The sequence below is a fragment of the Meles meles genome, chromosome 10 (genome assembly GCF_922984935.1).
Source record: "Meles meles chromosome 10, mMelMel3.1 paternal haplotype, whole genome shotgun sequence".
Lineage (NCBI taxonomy): Eukaryota > Metazoa > Chordata > Mammalia > Carnivora > Mustelidae > Meles > Meles meles.
In genome coordinates, this window is record NC_060075.1 from 86550387 (window position 1) to 86576403 (window position 26017).

Sequence of the window (26017 nt, forward strand, 5' to 3'; positions counted from 1 at the left end):
AAAGACCTAGAAACATACTTGCAGATCAACAGACACTAACTGGTATCAATGGATACCTGACAAAACTGTGTACAGTGGAGCAAGGGCATTAAATGGTGATTGATCAGTGGGGAAAAAAAACCTACATCATTCCCTGAACCAAAAAATGTAGTCTTAGATAAAAACATAAATTCCTTGAGACTAGGATAGGTAGTTCATAAAAAAAGAATATCCATGTGGTCGGTCACAAGCATGTAAAATGTGCTCAACATCATTTAGTCATGAAGGAAATATACATTCAGATCCTAACCAATACCACTTTGTACCCATTAGGAAGGCTAAAATGAAAATTAAGGGCAATACCAAGAAGTACTTAACAGAGCCACTTAGGACAATTGTTTTAAAGGAGACTATGTACGCATACATCATAATCCCAAAATTCTACTCCTTGATATATAGCCAACAGATTTATGTATATACGTACACCAAATAACACTTTAAAAAGAATGTCCGTAGTACGCCTGGTGCAGAGTCTGCTTGGGATTCTTTCCCGCTGTCTCTCAAATAAATCAATCTTAAAAAAATTGTTCGGAGTAGCATAGTTTGTAATATTCCCAAACCAGAAATAACAAAATGTCTATTAATAGCAGAATGGGCACCCTGGGATACATGCATACAATGCAAAATTCTATAGCAATGAAAAATAAGTAACTGCTACTCACGGGACAACAAACAAATCTCAGAAGTCCAAGGGGAAAGCTTCTCAGTAGCTGATCCCATTCTGTTGCTCAACCTAGATGGTGGTCACACTCACACAGGTGTGTAAACTTTGTGATGATTAATTTATGATTTTTTCACTCTTCTGAATACATATTATTTTTCAATGAAGATGTTCCAAGCAACTGCCTCCTAACAAAAAAATGTTTGTAAATTATTTTAGTACCATATTACACAAATCATCCAGTGTGTGGAAGAGCTAAATTTTTTTCAGTTACACTCTATTTCAGTTAAAATTTTTTAGGAAAGTGATATGCTACAGAGGTGTCTCTGTCTCATGAATGTCAAGGATCCACTGTGTTCACATTTCCTTATGACCAAAACATAGGAAAATGGGAGAGTCTAAGGAACGAACATGAAGACCATTGAGCTTAAAAAACTGTTAAGAAATTATAGTATTATTTTCTCCTCCACAGTAATCCCATTCACATAAGGTCACTCTGTCTCACTTTAGTCTCATAATTTCTTCTCTCTTTTGTGTACAGAGGGAAAATACAGATGTCCATTAACTTCAATCCCTGGTGTCAGAATTCACCCTTGGGACTTATGGAGGGAGCCATGCTCCAGTTGTGGAGTGGGAAGAAACCAGTTTCCCTTTCCTAGCCTCATGTCTCTTTTCTTGGTGTTTTACTGTATCTTAGTAGGCAATAACGAGAAGGCTGCCTAGGGCTGACTTAAGGATAAGTATTGGAATTAGTAGAAATATTAGAATTGTGAAGCCATGATTTTGCAGACGGTGCTCCCTACTCTTTAATTAAGAGTTTAAACCCCATTCACACTCATGACTTAAAGGCTGAGCCATTAGGAAGGTGGATACTAACTCTAATTTCCTAGGAATGAGGAATGAAAAACCAAGACAAGTAGGCACTGTAAAATTGTTTTTGCTTTTTTAATGCAGGTCAAATATCCTGAAACATACATGTATTTTGATATCAGTCTGCTAATCTCACTTGAGTTCAAATATTAAAGTAACACACACGAGCTAAGAGAATTCAATATTGTTCAAAGGCACTTACTGAATCTCCATGACTAGATGAAAACAAGGACAATTAGGAGGACAATTAGACAGTATATAATATAAAAATAACTTTTTGCTTACAATTTACAAAATGTATTATTATTACAATCTTTGATCTCTGATAACCTGCAAAGCTGGCTGCATGAATCCAGCAACTTTAAAATTCAGAAACTATTTTCTAAAACTTCAGGGCAAATAATTTACAAATAAGGTACACAAAGATTTAGACCATGCAGAATTTCTTACATCTTCTGTTAATAATATTTTATGACTGTAACTTTATCAAATTATATACCTACTTGCCCTGTACATATACAAAATAATGCATACATGATAAAACATTAGCAAAAGAGTAGTCCTTAAACTCAATTTATCATAAAAGTATTACTATATTAACATGTCTACAAGCAGCGTGTAACAGGGTTAAGAGACATTAAGGCAATAATACTTGAAGTTACAAAATAAACCATATGTAATACTTTTTCCTAAGTGTAGTATAAGGCAGGTAGATGGTCCCAGCAAAAAAAATACTAAGGTAACAATCTACACTGCTGTTAGTCCCACATTTTTAAGATGGAATACTATAAATCTGGCTTTCAGTGGCACTTGAATTTTCCAGTATAATTTAAAGTGTCTTTTAGCTCCCTGAATCATGTCCATTCTGAAGGTGGATCTCTTGGTCCTCTGGGTTTTCCACAGCGATTACGAAAACCTGTAATCAAAACACCAGAGTAAATGGTCAGTGTCCGGAAATGTATTTTCATTTACTAAAAACTCTTAATTTGCTTTGGGTAGTTCACTTAAGAACCTGAATAAATCATAGCAAAAAGTTTGATAAGCTTGGCCTTCAGGAAAGCGTGACATTATGGCAAATAACTTTTTCTCATTTTTGCCATCATTAACTACAGAACTAAAGTTTTAAACTTATTTAGTAAACAAATTACCAATATCTGTGGCCTCTGTTGGACTTTCTGAAATTTGATCTTTCTTGTTACTGAAAATAGGTGGACATTCTGTACAAGTCTCTGTGTGAATACCTCCTGCTGGATGATCTAAAATGCAAAATAAAGCCATTGTTAAACACCATCATTTGTAGCATCGTATGCAGAAGCCTCTAATTGTTTTAATGTCTGTGTTAATTTAAAAGAGCAAGTTTTCTCTCTTGGGTATCATAATTTCAGAGGCCCAGATACATACAAATGCAATGGTAGTGAACACAAGAAAATGTGTTACGGGTTCCTAGGGGTACACAGAAATCTTCTGTGAGTTGTTCTGCAATGTATGGATTCTCCTTATGCTCGTATTTAATAAATCTCAATCTTGCCATTTCATATTTCCTTAAGGTAGTTAAACTATGTGCCAATGTTCTAAGGCAATAATTGTAAGCGAAATGCCTTATATGGAAATCAATGACAATCAAGTTCATAGTTAATTAATGGACTACTGGCTTCTAACCGTAATTATTTTCTTTGAAAGCTTTACAGCACTTAAATTTTAGTTTACTTATTTAATTACCAATGCCTAAGATTAATAACAAAAGAAATTCTGTTAAAGAAACTTTTATGGGGGTGCCTGGGTGGCTCAGTGGGTTAGAGCCTCTGCCTTCAGCTCAGGTCATGATCTCAGGGTCCTGGGATCGAGCCCCGCATCGGGCTCTCTGCTCAGCGGGGAGCCTGCTTCCCTTCCTCTCTCTCTGGCTGCCTCTTTGCCTACCTGTGATCTCTGTCTGTCAAATAAATAAATTTTAAAAAATTAAAAAAAAAAAAGAAACTTTTATGGAACCTTGGGATACAGATCAAGATCCTTGTCCTTAAGTACTTATAGTTTAGACAGGTATCAGCAAATTTATTCTATAAAGGGCTACAGAGTAACTATTTTAGGCTTTGCAAGCCACGTACAGTCTCTGTCACATATTCTTCATTGATTTTTGCTTGTTTCTTTGTTTTTAAACAACTTGTTTTTTTTTTTAAAGTAAGCTCTAAACCCAAAGTGGAGCTTGAATTCATGATCCTGAGATCAAGAGTCCTATGCTCTACCAGCTGAGCCAGCCAGAGACCCCCTAAACAACTCTTCAAAAACCCAAGAATTAATTAATTCAGCTCAAGGTCAGAACAGTAACAAGCCAAGGCCTAGTCTAGTAGGAGAGACCGACAAGCACATTATCGTTGTAGCTGTGTGCTAAGTTTTTTTAAATTCATTTTTTAAAAATATTTTATTTATTTATTCAAGAGAGGGAGACAGCATGAGAGGAGAGAGATCACTGGGAGAAGCAGACTCCCTGGTGAGCAGAGAGCCTGATGTGGGACTCGATCCCGGGACTCCAGGATCATGACCTGAGCTGAAGGCAGTCACCCAACCAACCGAGCCACCCAGGTGCCCCTGGTGTGTTAAGTTTGATAGTAAAATGATGTAGAGTGCAATGGGGACAGAGAGGAGAGGCATGGCAATGAAACTAGTGGTTTCAGGACTGACTTCTAGAAAGAAATGAGTATCTAGTCAAAAGGCCTCAATTTTCTCAGTGAAGTAAAAGGTCATCTACTGAGTAAGAGTAGGACTGATGATTTTATTTTTTTATTTATTTAGTTTTGGTGGGCAGCAAAGCAAAGTTTATTGAGGGATAGTACAAAGCTCCCAACCTGAGAGGGTTGCCCAGAAGAAATTAAAGATTTAGAAAATTCAAGGAAAATAGAAAGGATACCAACCAGAACATATAAGATAAAGCAAAGCTAAAGGCCCAACTATGGATGAAGATCCAGAACTGCAGGCTCAATCTGTAAAGCGGAGTGATGTTCCCCAGCAGTATTGAGGAGTTTCAAGGGATTAAATAAAATGGTATGGGAGTTAAGAGCAAGAAAGTGGAGGATAATTTCAAGTGTGACCAGAATAATGGAGGACAGTGTCTAGATGGACTAGAGAAGAGAATTCAGAAAGGAGTTAGCATACATTAAGAAATAAAGGGCCCAGGGACCTAGCAATATCGGCAGTAGTAACAGAATAAAGACAGTAACAGTAATAGCCTGGCTTCCATTTGAGTGCCTATCATGTGATGAGCACAGTGCTGATATTCCATGAATGTGATCTGATTAACTTCCCACAATAATGCTCTCAGGTAGGTGCTACTATTACCTCCATTTCTCAGAGGAAAAACAACAACAACAACAAACAGGGCTAAGATGAGGTGACTTGACCTAAGTCACACAGTAAGTAAAATGGTAAAAATGAAATTGTAACCCAGGTGAGGCTTGACTCTAAAGCTTCTGTTCTTTCCTTATGATACATTGCCCCAGAAAAGGAGACAAAGAGTAATAAGAATTAATGAGAGGGAATGGAGCCCCATTAGGCAGAGATGCAGGGAGCGGCCAGCTAAAGCAGAAAGGAGGGCAAGGGCAGAGATGACTGATGAATTGGGGGAACCGTACAGGCTAGGCTGTTTGATGAGCTGCTTTCATGGCACCAATTTATAGGAATTAGTAATAACTTAATATATTTTACCATGATAATATAAGAAATGTGGCAGAAAAATTTTCTAATTTGGGATTATAACATTGGGCTGAGCCTCATAAAGACCAGTAATGGTCTTCACGGATGTAGAAGTGCTAAAAGGAAGAATTCCAAACAACTGATTTCTAGGGAGCTCATTCAATAATCTAGATGAATTTGGGACATTTATTCAAATCACAGTCAGATCTAGATTCTAAGTGTTTTTATAAACAACAGAAATTAAAACACAGAAAAAATATTTTTAAAATAAAATTTTCTCCATTAGCTTGTAACTACCAATTATAAATGTTACTTTCCAGATTAATAATACCTGAGACAGTAATTAATTTAGAAGAATTATACTACACAGTTCAGGTTCAGTACACCATGAGACATGCTATTTTAAGAAAATTAATCTATATAATCTGTAACAAAAAGGAACAAAATCTAACTTACCACATTTTTCAGTGCCAGAGGTTATCAAGCCCTAAAAGGAAGATATTTTAATAGCTATTACAATATATCCCTTTTATAACAAATAAGAAAAAATTTGGTCTAAGAATATATCCCAAGAAATCAAAATCTACTAAAATTCTCACTGTCAAAGGGAAAGAAAACAATGGTGTTTTCAATTAGACTTAAATTTTTAAATGTTATGGTATTTTATACTGAGATGAGAAAGACAGGGGAACTACTTTTTCCTTCTAGATGAAACAGAAAATGCAGGAGCTACTACACAAAGGACGATACAACTCCATTTTGCCAGTCCTCTACCATATTCATCAAATTATGATATCCTAAGATATAACATCATTAGTACAGGTTACCACTATTTTATGTGCCAAGTGTATTATGTTTCTTAATCAACTGTAAGATGTACCCTAATTTGGGGGACATTTTAATATGCAGGAAATATGGAAAATATTAATGTTGATGAAAAACGCTATTTCCCATGACTAATATATATTTCGCTACCGAACATTTCCTGAATGTGAAAGGAAATGTCTTGCGACCAGACAAACCAAAGGATGGGACAATGTACTTAGTGTTAGTGGGAGGAAACATCTAAGAAAGTATTATGACCCTGAAAATGTAACTCCTGTTCTAGTCACACCTCCAAAATTATTTAAAACATGGCATAATTTAGAAATTTCAGAAACAGTCTAGAAAATGACACTCTGAAGTCATGATAAAAAATTAGATTTAATGGTCTTAAGGTGACAGTTTCTGTAATAAGCTAAGATAGAATAACAAAAGAACAAATATACTGAGTATATAGCTGTTCCAATCCCAAAAGGACTCACTTCGGATATTTTTTGTTCAAACTGTTCCTGACTTTGAAGTTCACTCCATTCAGATCTCACAGGTGTATCTGAGAAAAATGAAATCTTACAATTAACATGTTTAATTCTTAAATTTCTTGCACTAAAGACACAAATAGTCCCTATATTTTAGAAACTATCACTTCCATAAAATATTCTCTTATCTATTAATTCAAGAAAATCCCTTTAGGTTTCCTTTCTTAAAATTTAACTAAAGGAATTCGGTCATCCGAGTTTATTATGTTACTATAAATAAGCTCATTGTAATCTACACATGTAACAGACTTAGATGTACTCATTTAGTAGTATTGAAGTATATGGCTTCAGGTTTTTTAACATTCTTGAAATCAGCTGAAATTAAGAAAATATTGGTAAAATGTAACTCAGATAAGACTAGGGAGGACCCCACTAAGCATGAGACACTGTAAACACATTAAAGCTGTTTCTGTACTCTTTTTTAAGAAGAGACAGAGAAGAAATATATTATCAAGGCTTTGAAATATTATCACTTTCTCCCAGTTTTCACCAATACTCAGGTGGCCTAACATCTCCCTCAATTCACACCAACTGACTTGATGCCCACCTACAACCCAATTTAAATATTTACTTAGCTAAAATGGCACCCAGTGAAGCAATTTATGCCTTTTCATAAATAAGTGCTATATTTAGTGAATGAAAAGACACCAACTTGCAAATACAACTGTACTGAATTTAACTAAATTTAAGTAACATTTTAGCAATCTTGCAAATAAAAAATATCATTTTCAGGTATTTAAAAAAAATAAAGTTTTTTTCATATAAGGAATTAAAAACATTTGTCAGTATCAATTCAAACCTCTTGAATTTTATTATGCAATTCAGCAGCAACTACACTAAAATCAGCCATGTTTTTTGGATTTTATTATTATGGTATGAAGTACATAAAAGCAGAAAAGACACTCACTATGTTCACTTGCTAATACAAAAGATTCAGGAGTTCTTTCAGGTAGCGGAGGAGGTGAATCTTCACTAACGTCAACATCTATATTAAATACATAAGATTCAGACAATTATAAACTTGTTAAAGAATATTAATTCATTAAAGAATCAATCTGTTATCTAAACAAGAAAACTCTGACATTCTAAAAATCAATTCCACAAGTATCTAAGAGAGCCAGTTTTTAAAAAAGCAAAAAACAAACAGGAAATCTTTACTACCTGACTTGGTATCAAGAATTATGAAGCTTAATGAACAAAAGCTTAATGAACGAATGAACTCCCATCACTACTACACAGAGAAAATGACTCTCTCCTGACTTTCCTGACACCCTGCAGATGTTACTCACTCTGCCCTCTGAGTCGGAACGCAGTTTTTAGTAGAAAGCAAGGGCTTTCAGATGATGCTTTGAGTCCACGAAGGAAAGCTTTGGTCATTTGACTTAAGCCAGTGTTTCCCAAACTGGAATCAATTGCTTAATTCCTTTCACGAATTGTGCCGTATTACATACCACCATCTGTCCTATTTACTTTTTAAATCCCACTCATTTTTAACTTAACTATGTCCTTTGGTCACATTTTATTAATTTTTCGGGTCATTTTTTTTTTTTTAAGATTTTATTTATTTATTTGACAGAGAGAGATCACAAGTAGGCAGAGAGGTAGGCAGAGAGAGTGAGAGGGAAGCAGGCTCCCTGCCGAGCAGAGAGCCCGATGCGGGACTCGATCCCAGGACCTGAGATCATGACCTGAGCTGAAGGCAGCGGCTTAAACCACTGAGCCACCCAGGCGCCCTCGGGTCATATTTTAAACAGTAACGACAAATACCAAATTTGAAGAGTTATTTTTCTAATATACACAGAACTATTAAACTTTTTTGAAATGTTCATTTATTTAATGCCTAAAATCTTCTGCAAAGTGGCATATGACCTACTCTGAGAATACTGACTGAAATCATATTAACGCTTCTCACCAGTAAAAACAAAATCACTCTTGGAAAAGATAATGCACTAAGTGAGTCTCATCCGTTAACTTATAACATAGACTATGTATTAGTTTTTAGAAGATTTTATTTAGTTATTTGAGAAAAAGCACATGTGTACACAATCAGGGGGAGCAACTGGCAGAGGGAGAGAGGGAGAAGCAGGCTTCCAGCTGAGCAGAGAGCCAGACGTGGGCTTGATGCCAGGATCCTGGGATCATGGCCTGAGCTGAAGGCAGCCACTTAACCGGCTGAGGCACCCAGGTGTCCCTGTATTAGATCTTTTGAGGTTTCACTGGAGGCAGAGAAAATGTGAGCTTATAATTCTGTGTATGGATTCTCAAGTTAGAAAGGATGGAGTGAGGAAAGGGAAATACAAGAATCATATATTATTTTGTCTGGGCCCGACCACTATTCTCTTTAAAAAATGAACAATCTTGCCATAGTACTTTGCTATTTAACCGTATCTGACAGGCTTTGTATTAAAGAGACTGAAAAATCAGCAAAGCCTTTTCAAGTTTCAACTAGCATGAGCTACGTAGGATTGCTCTTACCTTCCTACATTTATTTAACTAAAGACCAAAGAAAATACAGCTTCTGGATCCTGCTGAGAAAAGAATTCCAGCTCATTACTTTACACACAGTCCATCACTGGAACTGGAACTCTCTCCTGCATATAAAGTTAAGCCACTATAGAACAATCCACCTTATCTAGTGGTAATAATTACAGCCATCACCATTCTTCCCTTGCCTTTATATTACTAACAGCTCACAACTGAAGGGATGGCTGCTGGAAGGAAGGGATGCATAAACTCACATTGTGCCACTTCATAATTAAGTGAACAAATCAGGAAGAGTAGTCTTGCTTAGTTTACATTAAATATGGGGTATCTTTCCAGAAACTTTGTATCTCGTTTTCTCATGACAATCTTTATTCTTAAACGCTTTTATCTTCTAACTGTGGCTCTTGCTTCTCAGCTCCATGTTTTTCCTTGGATTTCAGGATTGCCTTTCCTATGTTATAAATTTCTGTTTTAGAGGGTATCCAACCAGAGACTGCCTATTTTATACAGGCTTTTTTGCAAATCATACACTGAATGGGGCTTAGTGTAGCCAAGTTGGAGAAATCTTTCAAGAGGCCTGAATCAATATTAAAATCAGAATTCACAGCCAGGAATTTCTGTCAGGCAGTAACTTACACAAAAGGTTGTTTAAGGAATCAAAACAAAATTATTCTGTTTAACTCCCTAACAAGTTCTAGAAAAGCAAACAAAACCTAATTCTTATGCCAGTGATTCATCTATAAAGCAAATAACTAAACATTAAAAATAGGACTGCTTGTAGTCAAGTCATAGCATGGTATACTTACACAGGAAAATTTTCAGTTAATACCAAACCCATTTAGCATAGTTAGAATAGGGTAAAAGGAAACCACATCACATTTGTAATACACAAGGCTTTCTTTGCCTTGGCATACAAATAAAATGGAGAAAATACAAGTGAGGTGGTATACAGCAGGATGATTTTAACTATCCTTACACAGTATTTTGTATTTTAAAGGAACTCCTTCTGTTATCAAAGAAAGACTAATCAGGTAACTTTTTATGAGCATATCCTTTCTGTCCTCACACCAAATTCTATTTCCAAGAATGGTTTAAAGAAATATACTGCCTAGGTACAAGATGCATGCCTGACATGATACAAAAGCCTAAAATGAAAATTTCAACTCATTTTCTTGCATAGTTATACCTTGGCAGTTATTTTTCAAACTCCGAAGTTGAGGAAGAAAAAGATATTAGTAATTTTAAATTATGGCTAACTGGTAAAGTAGTATTTATGGCAGTAACCATCATCTTCTGAAGATCCAGAAGAGGGGCGCCTGGGTGGCTCAGGCAGTTAAGTGTCTGCCGCTTAGTTTCAGCTTGTGTTGTGATCTTGGGGTCCTGAAATGGAGCCCTGCACTGGGCTCTGTACTCAGCATGGAGTCTGCTTATCCCTTTCCTACTGCTTCTCCCTCACCTCCACTCTCTCTCTGGAATAAATAAATAAAATCTTTAAAACACACACACACAGAAGAATCAAGACTACAGAGAATCCTGTAAATTTAAGAAACTACCTTAGATTCTCACCTACTCTACCAGATACATTCTCAAGATTAAAAAACACAGTATGTGTGAGCTGGGGGAAATAAAGGCACCATAATATGAGTGGTACTTATTAGGTAAGAAATAGAAAAACGAAGTTATCTTTCAAATTCACAGTACTTACTTTGCCCGCACTTTGTAAATACCAACTTATATAAGTCAAGACCAAAGTTCACTGACAAGTAAATGACCAGTGATAATCAATCTACCCGTAATAGCTTTTCGAGTTTATTACATTTGCTCTCAACTTTATGGCCTATTTAAGAAGGCAGCCAGGATTTTTTTTAGTAGATTAAAGATGAGTTTCAACAACCAATAATACATCTCGGGAACCAAATGTACATACTATCTTGAAAACCTAAGACAGTTTTAAAAAGAGAGTCATTAATTAAATAATAGTAGCAGTGACTTAGATAAGGAGGATATATCACATTCACTACTGACTGAATTAAATTTCCTGTATTCTGCTAAGTAGTTGCAATTTTGCTTCTTGGTTAATCTGAGTTGAAAGTAGCTTCATTTGCAAGTATTTTGTGAAGAGAATTTTTTTAAAAGGTGTTTTGTAGTTAAGCAAACAGAAAAAGATGATTAACCAGTATTTGTGATAAACATGGATGAAATTAAACAGCCAGTCAAGCCATCCCACATTATTTGTGTCACTGTTACTTTAAGTCATTCTATCTTCCCCAAAGGATTTCTAATTATTCAGTGAGCTAAATCTCTGACCCCACAGAAAATATTAAAAACTGTAACACAGGAAGAAAAAAAAAAAAGCACAAAAATTTTCAGTTACATCAACTGAAATACCTGGGAAACACAAAAACTAGTGATTCAATTAACCAAATTAAGGAAACCATATACAAAAGCTTACTTTTAAAAAAAGTATGTAAAATAATGAAATTCTGCTGTAGGTACTAGAGTGAAATGTGGAATAAAACATAATTAATATAGATAAGTGCTTAGAACAGTGACTGGCACAGAATAAAAATATTTAAGTGTTAGATACTGTTATTATTACCTTTTTCAGCACCTGAATGTATTGTTCCTGCTATATCATGTCTAGCAATGGACATTGGCAATACTTTCCTTGTAGAAATGCTTTCAGTACTAGTGGCAGCAGAAACCGTAGCACTTGCTGTTGAAATATTAGTTTTATTCGTGGTCACAGCACCATCAGAGTTTCTTTCATCTGAGTCCGAGTCATCAGAGTGAAGAGGATTAGTGAAACTGAGGGGCGCTCTGAAAATAGGCGAACTGTTAGGATGATCTGCAAGATCCTGGGTCTCAGCTGGTGTTGTGGGGCTTGGTGTTAGACTCACAGCTTTCACTGCTTGACAGTGGATATCTGAGGATTTGCCTTCCGATGAATCAGGCCTGGGTAGGGTATTTTCAGGTCCATGAAATGACCATGTTACATGTCCTTTCTCATCAAGAGGCAAGCGGTCTGGCCTTGGAGGTGTGCATGAATTCTTCTGTGATTCTTCTGGTGGAGTAAATGGAACTTTATTCGACTGTGTTGCACTGCAGTCCACACAAGAATTCTGAGAAACATCATCAACTTTCAGATCCCCTGAACTCAATTCCTGTGACTTAGAGATTTTATCACCTATACAAGGTGGAGTCGATTTAATTTTAATGGCATGTCCCCTATTCAAAAGTGTGTTCCCATCAAAACTTTTTGGTCCCTCTTGGAGGGGGACCTTCTTAATCTCAAAACTTAAATTTCGCTCTAATTTTTTATCCATCTGTTCACTAGCTAATTCATGTTTCCCTGGAAGATCGGCTGATTTGTTATAGTTTCTGTTGAGGTCTGTCGAATGTTGTTCTGATGAAACCATATGCAACACTGGCTTTGGATGGTATCTATCATTGTCCTGCCACACAGTAGTGACTGTTGGAAAAGCTGAAGGGGGAGAGGGTGTCAAGATGGGCGGCACTGGATGAGGTTCTGGCGGCTGAAGTATTTCCTCCTTGGCATCCCCTTCTACAAGGCAACTGAAAAACATTAAGAAAAGAGCATAATAAGAATATTCATCCCTTTATGAATAAAAAATTATAAACTGTCAAACAAAACTTAATGGTTAATAGGGTAATACATGTACACTGTTTACAAATACAAGATTTTTTTTTCCTCCCACAGCCCTTCCGCTATCCAGAAAAGTTTCAGCTTTCTTAAATAGCTGCTTCTAAGATTCATCTCCATAATTTCAAAATATTTCAAAATGCATAAATTGCTATTTCTTATCTCCATTGTCTTCCTACTATGTATCTTTTCCATCTCAGTTCTGTTCTACTGTAACATTTAATTCAATCTTATGACTACAGATATTCTTACAGATAACACCATGATTTCCTATATTTTCTTATATAACTTCCTGTTTTTAATTGTCTTGGGTTTCAGATGGCTTAGTTCTACGTATCATCAGTAATTCAGCCCTTCTTTGAACTTTCTTACAGATTTATACACCTCCTCTTAACTGGTCAATCAAGCACACTAGGTAACTATCAATACCACAGATGTTCCTCTTAGATCCTTGGGCCCTGTGCTCCAGTGTGTACCACTGACTACCTAGGTCACCACAGAACTGATGTTCTCTCCTGTGTCAGACCCTTCTGTTTTCCAGGTCCTAAGATATCTTAGTTTTTCTAGTTCCACTTCCTTGTTTTGGTGGCCATACCTTCAGTTGCTTCTTAAGAACTATATACAGGAGGCAGAACTGGCTGGGTGGCTCAGTCAGTTAAGTGTCTGCCTTCAGCTCAGGTCATGATCTCAGGGTCCTGGGATCAAGCCCCACATCGGGCTCCCCATTCAACAGGGAGTCTGCTTCTCCCTCTCTCTCTGCCCCACTCCACCTCCATTCACTTACTCTCTTGATCTCTCTCAAATAAAGAAATAAAATCTTTGGGGAAAAAAAAGAATGGAGTATTAAAAATGACTGGAAGATGTCTACATATTATGTAAGGGGGAGGGCTTGAGGCCTGTGGCTTAGTGGTCATCTAACTCCATGGTAACAGAGTACCACCCTTGCAAATCACTGGTGGGCCACAACCATGAATAAGTATACATTTCATCTCTTGGGTTGGTTAGTTTTTCCAGAGGGAGATTCTCTCCCACCAGCAATCTGGAAGCAAGGGAGCTGGAGGATCTGACCATTCAGCATACATATTCCTGTTTTCAGTAAGGCACTACAAACCCCACCATCACCTCCACCTGATGTCCTTGAATTCAGAGACTCCCTGGTTCAACTGCTCCAGAGTAAATCCTTCCTGAGTGCCCAAATGATGTTAAGGAGAAGCAGTCCTTTGCTCAATTTAATGTAAGGAATCTGGTATCATGAACTCATTAATACTCTAAATGCTCTATGGAGTACTTAAGTACTCTTCTTGTTTTTAGTCCCATCCTACACACCAGCCTTAAGGAGGACTTCCAATTTCTGAGCTTTTCTGGGGGTTCTTTGGAAAATCATGTTGGTTCTTACTGGTTTCCCCCACCTACAGGAAAGCAAGTTTTAGCTCTCTCTGTTAAGTCCCTTTTCAATGGTCATGTGCTTTCTATAATTTTGTTGACATATCTGATGCCACCCCCTCTCCAATTTTGTTTTTTAATCTTTATACATTTTTATATCCCTTCACTATAATTTTAGGAAGTTCATGGAGGGACCAGAGTTAAATGTGTTCAAGCAGGCTTATTTAACCAGTAATCTTTTTTCTAAGACTGATTTGAGAGAGAGTGTGCACACTTGCATGCGTGTGTGGGTGAGGAGGGCCAGAGGGAGAGGGAGAGAGAGAATCTCAAGCCGACTCCTGCTGAGTTTGCAGCCTGACACATGACTTGATCCCACAACCCATGAGACCATGACCTGAGCTGAAATCAAGAGTCAGATGCTCAACTGACTGAGCCACACAGGCACCCCTTAACCAAGAATATTCTAAGTGCTTTTTGGAAGCAGTCTGTGCAGGATATGTTGATAATTCACATTTTTAAAAATAGCTTTACTTAGGTATAGTTGATATACAAAAACCAATACGTTTTATGTATAAATTGGATGCATTTGGACATGTGCATATACCCATGATACTATCACCACAATCAAGGTAATAAACATATATCCATCACCCTCAAGTTTCCTTGTGTCCCTTTGTGGGTTTTTGTGGCTACTCAAATGTGACTGGTAATTACACTAACAAACTTTTTTTTCTTTATCCTTCCTTGATGTAAGGTTACAACAAGGCTTAAAACACTTAAATAGCACTTATTCTAAGCCCAGCCACAAAAAAAATATATGCAACATATGAACTGTCCACTATAGTGTCCAACACTAACATTTTTTAATTTTTTTATTTTTTTTAGATTTTATTTATTTATTAGTCAGAGAGAGAAAGAGAGAGTGAGCACAGGCAGACAGAGTAGCAGGCAGAGTCAGAGGGCAAAGCAGGCTCCCCACCGAGCAAGGAGCCTGATATGGGACTCGATCCCAGGACGCTGGGATCATGACCTGAGCCGAAAGCAGCCGCTCAACCAACTGAGCCACCCAGGCGTCCCAACACTAACATTTTTTTAAAAGATTTTATTTATTTATTTGACAGAGTGAGTGAGAAAGAGAGAGAGAGAAGGAGCAGAGGGAGAAGCAGACTCCCTGCTGAGCAGGGAGCGGGACATGGGGCTCGATAATCAGACTCCAAGATCATGACCTGAGCCGAAGGCAGATACTTAACTGACTGAGCCAACCAGGTACCCCAATGTCTAGCAAACTTTTAAGGGGGAAAAAAATCGTTGAATCCTATATAAAAGAAGTTCTACTTTGAGGGACAGCCAATCCATTTGGGCAGATCTTTGCTTAAAATAAGACCCTGTATAAGCCATTCTAATAGTTTATTATTACAGATCTTCTACTGTGCCTCCTTTTAAAAGTAATTCAATTAACACCATTTTAATTCTACACTATCATGGGAAAACTAGTATGTAATGGAAATCTAATATGTGCCAAGTCCCATATGTAGCATTTTCACATAGTTTATCTTATTTCATCCTTAGGACAATACTTTAAAAAAAAAACAAAACCAACCCAGGATCAAGTAAGTTAAGTAACTTAATCACAACTTCAAAGGTGGTAAACGGGTGAAAAGGACTTGAAACTAAAGCTTTCTGATTCTACCTATATTCTTTCTATACTACCACATAACTGACCTAGCAGCTACCCTAAAAGAAAAAAGAAATAAAAGGAATACAAGAATATATCTTGACTTTATTACAAATGAGTTTGGTATGAAAGTAATAAAATGCTGAGAGAAATAAACTCATCTTTGCTAGTAATATTATTAATTTCTTTAATGCGCATACAATTTTTGACAATATTACTTTTTTAGTCACTATGCAAAAACTGAAATTTTTATAGAGTATTTAAAAATTTAATTGTACTACATACCAAAATATGAGCTACTGTCAATTCACGGTTATGTTCACTACTCTGGTACAGGGTACTACTGAGATTTTACCCAAAGTGCAACAGAATTTTTAGTACACCAGTAACAAATCAGTTGCCATGTACATGCCAAACCCAAGACAAAAGAATGATAAGAGTTATAAAAATAACTTGGAAATAATCAGAATTTAATTAACAGTGGGTAAAATAAAAATATCCTTTCGAAGAAAATGTGACGGACAATACCTGCGGGTCCTTGGTGGTTTTGGAGGAGGAGAATCTTGTTTGTCAGGATCTATGGAGCTGACCATATTTTCAGTGTTTATTTCATTCTCCTGAGAGGGGAGGAAAAATGCTTCATTAAAGTTAGAAGAAAAGTAATTCTCCTTTCTCATGTTTCACATAAACTGCCTCTACGCTTTTCAATTTTTAAAATAATGCCAATTTTCCCAAACAACAAAATGAGTTTTATATTCTCTATATTTTAGATTAAATAAGGGCCAAACTTCAATGAGAGAAATTAATATCAAAGAACAGTCTGGCAATTATCATATGATCTCCCTGATATGAGTAATTTGAAAGGCAAAGTGGAGGGTTTGGGGGTAGGGAAGGAAAAAATGAAACAAGATGGGATCGGGAGGTAGACAAACCATAAGAGACTCTTAATGTCATGAAAACAAACAGGGTTGCGGGGGTGTGTGGAAGGGTGTGGAATGGAGAGGGTGGTGGGGTTATGGACATTGGGGAGGGTATGTGCTACGGTGAGTGCTGTGAAGTGTGTAAGCCTGACGATTCACAGACCTGTACCCCTGGGGCAAATGACACATTATATGTTAATAAAAATATATATATATATATATCTTTAGAAATAAATAAATAAATAAATAAAATTAAGTGATTAAAAAAACCCAAAAAACCAGTCTGGACTCCTGGCTGGCTCAATCAAAAGGCCCTGATCTTGGGGTCACAAGTTTGAGCCCCACACTGGATAGAGATTACTAAAAAAGAAAAAAATAAATAAACTTAAAACAAAACCAAAAACAAACCCGGTCTATCTCCAGTTACTGAAAACTTAATTGTGTACCATGGCTTTTCAACACATTTCAAATGCTACTATAAAGGAACAGATTTCCAAGAAAATAAAGATCAAAAAAGATACCACCTTTTTCAGGCATCACTACCAGTATAATCCTAACATGTACAGAGAAGGGGGATAAAGCCAACAAAATAAGGCTTTGATCTTTTACTTTTCCCAATTTTTTGGGATTTCTCTTGCTATCTAGTACTTTTAAACAGGTCCAGATCACATTTCAATCACTCTTTGTCCTACCCTTTATCACCACAGAGTGCCCTGCTCCATTAGCATATCTGGCCCTTGTATCACTCCCTAACCAAAAAAACCCCAAAAAGGCAGAAGGAGCCCAATTTAGGGATTTCCTTGTTCTTGCTGGTCTTGAGGACCAGTAATATTCTTAACATGGATGTTCCAGAGTCAATACAGTTTAAAGAATCTTAGCTTGTGTTTAGGACTGTGAATAGCAGAGTTATGAAATACATAAAATACTGCCTTGAATTAGTTTCACCCTCAAGGAAGTAACTCAGTTTTATCTGGCTAGGATATGTTAACAGGCCAGAAGACAATGATTTTTACCCTTGCCAACATCTCAGATTAATTTTGAAGAAAAAAGCTATCTTTAAACTATAGTTGCCTTTTTTTTTTTTTTTACATCAAGACACTCTTACTGTGTCCATCGTAGTACATTCTCTGCCTTTGTAATAACTGTTTCTTGCCAGTGATTTTTTTTTTAAACTAAGTATGCCCAACTAAGGAAAACAGACATCTCAGCTTTTCCACAATTTTCAGTGCACCCTGTCTCCTGATACATAATCATATGTATTAGAAGAGTTTTATGCATCTTAATATGTATCTTACTCTGACCAAAACAATAACATGCGAATAGATGTTTTCACTCTTAATTAAATAAAGCCACCTAGCCATAACAAAGGCATCTGTTGCAGGGATATCTGCTAAGGTAGGGTAGCCAGGTAATTTATTGTCTGAATTGGGGCTCTTTGAGAATGGAAGTGGGAGCACTAATTATTATTACACCTAGGCAAATATAAATTGGTACTATCTCAGGTAAAGCAGGTCTTTTGGATGCCACACTTTTAGATCCTCAAACATCACCAGAATTTAGACATTCTTTGTATCATAAAGCTAATCATTTGCTTACACAGTCCTGTAACAGTTGTTAATATTTTTGTATCAGAATCTGTACACATTCACATTAAGTAGGTTAAATAAAGGTTAACCACATGAAACTGCTTCTAATCTGTAAAACACACCGATTTTTTATAGTACAATACGAACAGCCTCAAGTCAAGTCAGTTTTTCCTGCCAAATGAGTATAATACCAAACCAACACTCTCACCTCTCTTTTCCCCCTTCTCTTCACTCTCCCCTCCTTCCTACAACTTTAGGTTTTCAGAGCATTTTGGATTCTGGAATAGTAGGTAAGGCAATGTGGATCAATATGAGACATGCACTAAACAGTAATCACTAGAAAGGATACAAAAAATGTAAAGTACCTGGTACTTAACTCCAAGATGTATAGTCTAGTAATATTACCAAATTAGGACGTAAAGGGGTAATCATAAAATCATAAAGTAGTGAAAGTGGAGATGTTACTTAAAGGTGAGAATATTAAGAATATAGCTGAAAAAAAAAAAGGATGTAGCTGAAAAATATTAAGAAGTTGAGAATATTAAGGCAGCATGTAGAATGACATTAAGAGACAGGTAAGAGGGGCGCCTGGGTGGCTCAGTGGGCTGGCCATCCTCCTTCGGCTCAGGTCATGATCTCAGGGTCCTGGGATCAAGCCAAATTGGGCTTCCTGCACAGTGCGGAGTCTGCTTCTCCCTCTGACCCTCCCTGCTGCTCCTGCTCGCTCTCTCTCAAATAACTAAATAATATCTTAAAAATAAACAAGAGAGAGATAGGTAAGATACTGAGAAGAAAAAAGAAAAGAACAGAGTATGGATGGGAACAGGTGGGAAGGGAGTAAGAAGATAAATTAAGGGCATTTTCAAACAAATATGACAAAGGAAAGAAGGTGTCATGAAGGATTCCTCATTTTGGATAAATGAGAGAACGGTGGAACCATTAACAGAAAGGGCCAAAAGAGGAAAACAAACTCTGGGGGGAGGTAAGACTTTTGAACATGCTGAATTTCATCTGATGAAAGAAATCAATGTGGTAGAATAGAAATGCAGCTCAGAGAACCATTGCCTACACAGCGTGAACAAATCCTCCTGGCAACTGGACTTCAAAATAGGACAATGTTCTTCTTAGATTCCTTATTTTTCCTATAGTAATGTTTGCTCTACTCATATCTCCTAACACTATTAACTATAGCTTTTGTCCTCTCATTTGTCCTAATATATATATAGCTCTCTTAAGGGGCTTTTATTACCAATTGAAACAATAACCAACTTTTGAAGGTGAAAGGAATTTTAGCATTTAAATAATCCACTGAAATTAGGTTCTAGTATATTCTTCTGTTTCAAGAAGAGCTTACTAAAGTTACTATTTTTTTTAACCTTTGACCACCTTCACTCATTTCACTAATTTTGTGTCTTAATATTTACTACATAACATCCATATCAGAGGCCACAAAAAAAAAGATCAGAACCTAATTATCAATACTTAAGGATATATTACCAACTGCAAAACAAAATAAATATTAAACCAAAGTGCTTTAAAAATAAAGGACATTATATTTGAGGAAAAAATACTCAGAATTCAGCATCACATCTAAAATGTACAGGGGTGCCTGGGTGGCTCAGTGGTTTAAAGCCTCTGCCTTCAGCTCAGGTCATGATCCCCGTATCCTGGAATCGAGCCCTGCACTGGGCTCTCTGCTCAGCGGGGAGTCTGCTCCCCTCCCCCCGCCTGCCTCTCTGTCTACTTGTGATCTCTGTCAAATAAATAAATAAGTAATCTTTTAAAAAAATAAAGAAAATGTACAATAACAACAGAAGGATGATAACATAAACTATTGTTGTTATTACTCCATCATCCTAGAATTGAAAATCCTAGTATTGATAACTGGTCTTTTATATAAAAGATAAAAAGGCATGCATGTACATCTTACAGATATTTGTATACTGAAGTGTTTCTAAACAGATCAATAAGCTACTCAATTCCAGAATAAACTTTTTTAGATCTCCTACTCTGGAAAGTCATCTTGGTTGTAAATACCTCTAACAAGTATCATTTATTATAGAGTCTTATATTGTTGATCAGCATTCCAACCAAAATTTCTATGAAAATAATTCTGGAACATACACTGTAAGAGTTTTTTGTTTGTCTGTTTTTTTAAAAACTTTACCTTTAAATTGTCAGAGAAATAATAAATATATTTACAACTGTTTCTCATAGCATAGGTTCAGAAACGTTAAGTAATAGATTTTTAATCATTTTACTCAACCACACAGTTCTAAGATGATTTTCTCCAATTTTAGATTCCAATTTTTTTCTGACTGGGATTTATGGTCTCCAACCACATATAAACCTGCTATAAAAACAGTCAACTAGATTCAGAAATACCTAGAAAGCAAGATTTCTTAAGAGGACACTATCAAAAAATTACCCAGAATGATAAAGCTATCTCTTCTTCTATTCAGTTGTCCTTCCCTTTTCATCCACTGAGTTATATAGTTACACAGTGTCAGACACTACAGTATACAACCTTTGGCAAAATATTTATTCTTACCAAATACAGTTTTCTCAGAATGGATTCCTTGGAAAACTGTTTTTCCTTTTTATAAAACAGAAATACCCATCTTGCCCAAGAGGTAATCCAGCAGTCACCAATTCAGCTTTAAAATGCAAGGACATAATCTAACATTTTAAATTCAGTTAGCAAACATTTAGTGGGTGTCTCCTATGTACCAGGCAATGAGATAAGAAAGTAGGTTTGAAATAACCATTAATCTGCCATTAGGTGGTATTTCATCTCATCCTGTAACATGCGTATCATCTTTCTTCTATTCCTTATTTGTAAACCTCTGACGTATCAGACAGAAACATTCTATAACAAGATTATAATCCTAGTGTGAAATTCAGACTAATGGACGTTTAATTTATGGAATAAAACCTAAAAACAATCAGGTAATGAGAAAACAAAGATGAAAGAGCAATGCAATATTTATTACATATCATTTTCTGGAGATGACTTAAATACACTTAAAAGCTTCGAAGGCACTAAATATTGCATTAAAATTATTTTCAAGTAAAGATAACAAAAGCAAAAATAAACAAGTGGGACTACATCAAACTAAAAAGCTTCTACACAGCATAGGAAACTATCAACAAAATGAAAAGGCAACCTATGAAATAAGAGAACTGAATAGCAAAAAAACCCAACAAACAAACTGATTAAAAATGGGCAGAAGACTTGAATAGACATTTCTTCAAAGAGGACATTCAGATGGCCAACAGGAATATATGAAAATACGTTCAACATCACTAATCATCAGGGAAATGCAAATCAGAACCACAATGAGACCTGATACCTGTTAGAACGACTAGCATCAAAAAGACAAGAAATGACAAGTGTTGGAGAGGATGTGGAGATAAGGAAAACCTCATGCACTGTTGGTGGGGATGTAAATTGGTGCAGCTATATGGAAACAATGTGGAGGTTCCTCAAAAATTAAAAAAAAAAGAAAAAGAAAAAAAAGAACTATCATATGATCCAGTAATCCCATTTCTGGGTATTTATCCGAAGGAAGTGAAAACAAAAAGACACATGTACCACCATGTTCACTGTAGCCTTAGTTACAAGAGCCAAAACATGAAAGCAACCCAAATGTCCATTTATCAAAGAATGGATAAAGAAAATGTGACATATACACACAATGGAATATCATTCAGTCATTAAAAAGAAAGAATTCTTGGCATGGATGGACCTTGAGAGCATTATACTAAGTGAAAGAAGTCAAACAGAGAAAGACAAATACCATATGATCTCACCTATCTGTGGAATCTAAGAACAAACAAACAAAAAACTGAACTCAGAGATAGAACAGATTGGCGCTTGCCAGAGGTGGGGGATGGGAGGTGGGTGAAATGGGTAAAGGAAGTCAAAGGATGCAAACTTCCAGTTATAAAATAATCTATAATTATCACTTGGCTAATAAAGGAAATACATAGTTCCTAAAACTCATGGATCAATATTAGATTATTTTAAGACACTGAGATCTGCATTTGGTAACAAGTCTCTCATTTATAAAACCAAGAAATTTCAAACAAATAGTCTGGGAAAATGCCAAAACAATGTGAAGAAGAAAAAGGAAATAAAGGTTATAAATTTTGCAACTCATTTCCTCATTTTACTTCAGTTATTGAGACTAAGTTGATTTATCATGTGATGGCTATCAGGTTCAGGGATAAAAATATAAAGAAATTTTATCAAAAAAATAACTCAATACTTTCAAAGACAATATGATTACAGAAAGACAGCAAATAAAAGAACTAGTTAGAAAAAAGAGGCAGACATGAGAACACTATGAGATATTTTTGTCAGGTCAAAAAGTCTGAAAGTCCGGTAAGATCTTTTAAGGCTAAAATGACACTGAACTAATAAACACATGCCAAAAAGGGACTTCACTGTAGGCTGTAATTCTGCTTAATTAAAAAAGCCTGTACAAAATTAACTACAACACTTTTTATCAGCATGACCAAGAACACAATTTAATTCATGTAGAATCAACTTAAAATTACTTAGGTTGGGGGGTAGAAGAAAACAGAGAACAATGCAGTTAATTTTGTTAAAAGTAATTTATATGTGAAACACTAAAGATTTTTGACATAAGATCTATCTTCCTAACTATATTCTACTTTGAATATTATTTAACTTGTACTGGAGTCATTAAAGATCCATGACAATTGAGAGATGCAAACAGGAAGAAGGAAAGGAGTTAATAAAATCAAGGTCAAATAAAAATAACAACTGTCACAGATATACTCATGTCAGGTAAAACACAGATGACTGTTAAAAAGCTAAATATTACATGTTGGTAAAAGAAAGTTTTCAGGGTGCCTGGCTGGCTCAGTTGTAGAACATAGGACTCTTGATCTTGGGGTCAAGTTTGAGCCCCACACTGGGTGTAGAGATTACTTAAAAAAATTAGAAGAAAAAAGGAAGGAAGGAAAGGAAAGAAAGGTTGGTTTTCTAGAAGGAAAGAAAGAAAGAAAGAAAATAAAGAAGTTTTCTAAAATTAATAGGCCAAGAACACCTACCACTCCTTCGGCAAGTTTCTGCGCTCCATGAATTTCATATAGTTGTAGCTGTTTTTCAAACAGTTGGGCGATAGCTCTATGAACAAGCTCATACTGCTCCTATTAGGGAGATGACATGATAAACAGGGGAAAATAAACAAGGGAAAGACATTTGGGAAAAAAACAAAAACAAAAAACAAACCAAGAAGGCATTAAAAAAAAAAAATACAGTCTATAAAGTGAAACAAAAAACGGTACCTTAGTTTGCACTGCAGAATGCCTTTGTGTTCTCATTTCTTGTATTAAGTTAAATACATTAAATTCCTCTGGTATTTTCTAAAACAAAGAATTTAATACATCAACTCTTTCATATAGACCTTTAACATTTCAAACAGACCTTCTATACATGCTGGATGACTGAAAACATTTACTGAGCACGACCTACCATCCATCAGACACTTGTTGGCATTATAGACAGAAAGTTAATCTGGACCCCCAGCCATCAAGTTAGTGAGGTAAGTGAACAAATTAAGTACCCAGCCACAGTGTAACTGCAGTGCAGTGGGAATAAAAACACTGTGACTAGCACTGATTGGTGTGTGGAGTAAAAAGTAAAGGAAATACACCTAAGCACGGCAGATTAAATGTATAATCGGTTTCGGGAATTGAGAAACTTGATGTGGATACAGCCTAAAACTGAGAAAAGGAGAGGTATTTAAGAAGGAAAGAAGACAAGGCTACCTGGAATCAGACTGTAAACATAATAGAGCTTGAACTCATTTCACAGGCGACTGTTTCCTGGGCTGGCTATGTAAGGACCAGCTAAGAAAGCTGGTAAAATACAGATCCCTCAGCTATGTCTCTGGAGACTATGAAACATCCCCAACAATTCTTTGGTACATCTGGAATCAGAACTACTACAATAGGTAACCCTGACATGAGCAGATTTGACATTCAGTCTGCTTTGCAGCAGGGAAGATAAGAGTCTGAAGGGGAGAAACTGGTAGAAGTTTACTGAAGGAATCTAAAAAAGGAAAGATACAAACAGATTTGAAGCACAATTCTGAGGCAGAACAATTAGAACTTGGTGATCAACAGAATATTTTGGAGTGATAAAGAAGAAGAGTTAAAAAGGTTCCCAGGCTGGGCACCTGGATGGCTCAGCAAGTTAAGCTTCTGCTTTTGGCTCAGGTCAGATTCTAGGGTCCTGGGATGAAGCCCGCTTCCTCGTCTCTCTCTGCCAGCCTCTCTGCCTACTTATGATCCCTCTGTGTCAAATAAATAAATAAAATCTTAAAAAAAAAAAAAAAAAAGGTTCCCAGGCTATTTGAGAGTCTTTATATACTTCCAAAGATTTTTAAAAGGTCCTGGGTGGCTCAGTCAGTTAAGCGTCTGCCTTCGGCTCAGGTCATGATCCAGGGTCCTCGGATCTAGTAGGACATCAGGCTCCCTGATCAGCAGAGTCTGCTTCTCCTTCTCCCAATGCCCCTTCCCCCTGCTTCTGCATGCTCCCCGCAGAGCAGAGAGCTGGATGCGAGGCTCGATCCCAGGACCCTGGGATCATGACCTGAGCCGAAAGCAGAGGCTTAACCCACTGAGCCACCCAGGCGCCCCTGGAATGACCAGATGTTTATTCTGCTTACTGGCATTTATTTGAATGCCTCTTTCCATCCCAATTTTAATCTTTGACTTTCATGTTAAAAATGAGTTAGAATTCTAGTTACATTTTGTACAATTAAAGATTTTCATTTGAGGGGCGCCTGGGTGGCTCAGTGTGTTAAAGTCTCTGCCTTTGGCTTGGGTCATGATCCCAGGGTCCCAGGATCGAGCCCTGCATTGGGCTCTCTGCTCAGCAGGGAACCTGCTTCTTCCCCTCTCTCTGCCTGCCTCTCTGCCTACTTGTGATCTCTCTCTGTCAAATAAATAAATAAAATCTTTAAAAAAAATTTTTTTTTCATTTGAGTATCAGCCATGATTACATTTTTGAGGAATACGAAAATAAAATTTAACTCCAGAGGCTTTTGAAGAAAATTTAAAATTTAAATACTCCCTAGCAACACTGAAAAATGTTAAGGCAGGGGAAAAAAGAAGGAATAGAGGGAGGAAAGAAGTAAAAAACAAAACAACAAAAAAAAAAACCCACCCTATTTTATTAATCCTATTTGATATAAAATCAAAATTGACGTATTCACAGAAACACACCTTAAAGCTACAAAGGGGGCAAAGCCTGGCTGGCTCAGTGAGTAGAATATGTGACTCTTGATCTTGGGGTTGTGACTTCAAGCTTATGTTGGATATACTGTTTAAAAAATAGTTTTTTAAAAAGCTGTAAGAAACAGTGCACTGAAAACGAATACTACAGAATGAGCAAGAGAAGCAGATCTACATACAATGATACAACTAATGTTTTTCAAATCTGTAATAAGGGCTATGTTTTATTTGCCTCTATATCCTCCATAGTATTGAACACAACGTCTTTAAAATAGTAGCGACAGTAACAACACTTAACACCAGTTTTAATGAAAACTTAACATTGAACTGAGCACTTGCTATATGTAGGACACACATAGTTCTAGGAACTTTACAAAGGTTAATTTATTTTTTACAAGTTATAAATATTTTTCAGTTGAAA

At 36.3% G+C, this 26017-nt stretch overlaps 1 protein-coding gene across 2 annotated transcripts in view; it reads right to left on the reverse strand.

Annotated features, from left to right (window-relative positions):
* Positions 1-1631: 1631 nt before the first annotated feature.
* Positions 1632-26017, reverse strand: part of PTPN12 (protein tyrosine phosphatase non-receptor type 12) — a 90116-nt gene continuing 65730 nt past the window's right edge. The window contains exons 10-18 of one of the 2 annotated variants that reach the window (XM_046021219.1): positions 23644-23721; positions 23407-23505; positions 16347-16435; positions 11696-12672; positions 7520-7597; positions 6559-6626; positions 5711-5741; positions 2719-2826; positions 1632-2486 (exon numbers count right to left, since the gene is read on the reverse strand). In XM_046021219.1, coding sequence (XP_045877175.1) covers positions 2425-2486; positions 2719-2826; positions 5711-5741; positions 6559-6626; positions 7520-7597; positions 11696-12672; positions 16347-16435; positions 23407-23505; positions 23644-23721 — 1590 coding nt within the window. In that variant the 3' untranslated portion in view covers positions 1632-2424. The remainder of the gene's footprint in view (positions 2487-2718; positions 2827-5710; positions 5742-6558; positions 6627-7519; positions 7598-11695; positions 12673-16346; positions 16436-23406; positions 23506-23643; positions 23722-26017) is intronic. The other variant, XM_046021220.1, reaches the window with a different exon arrangement.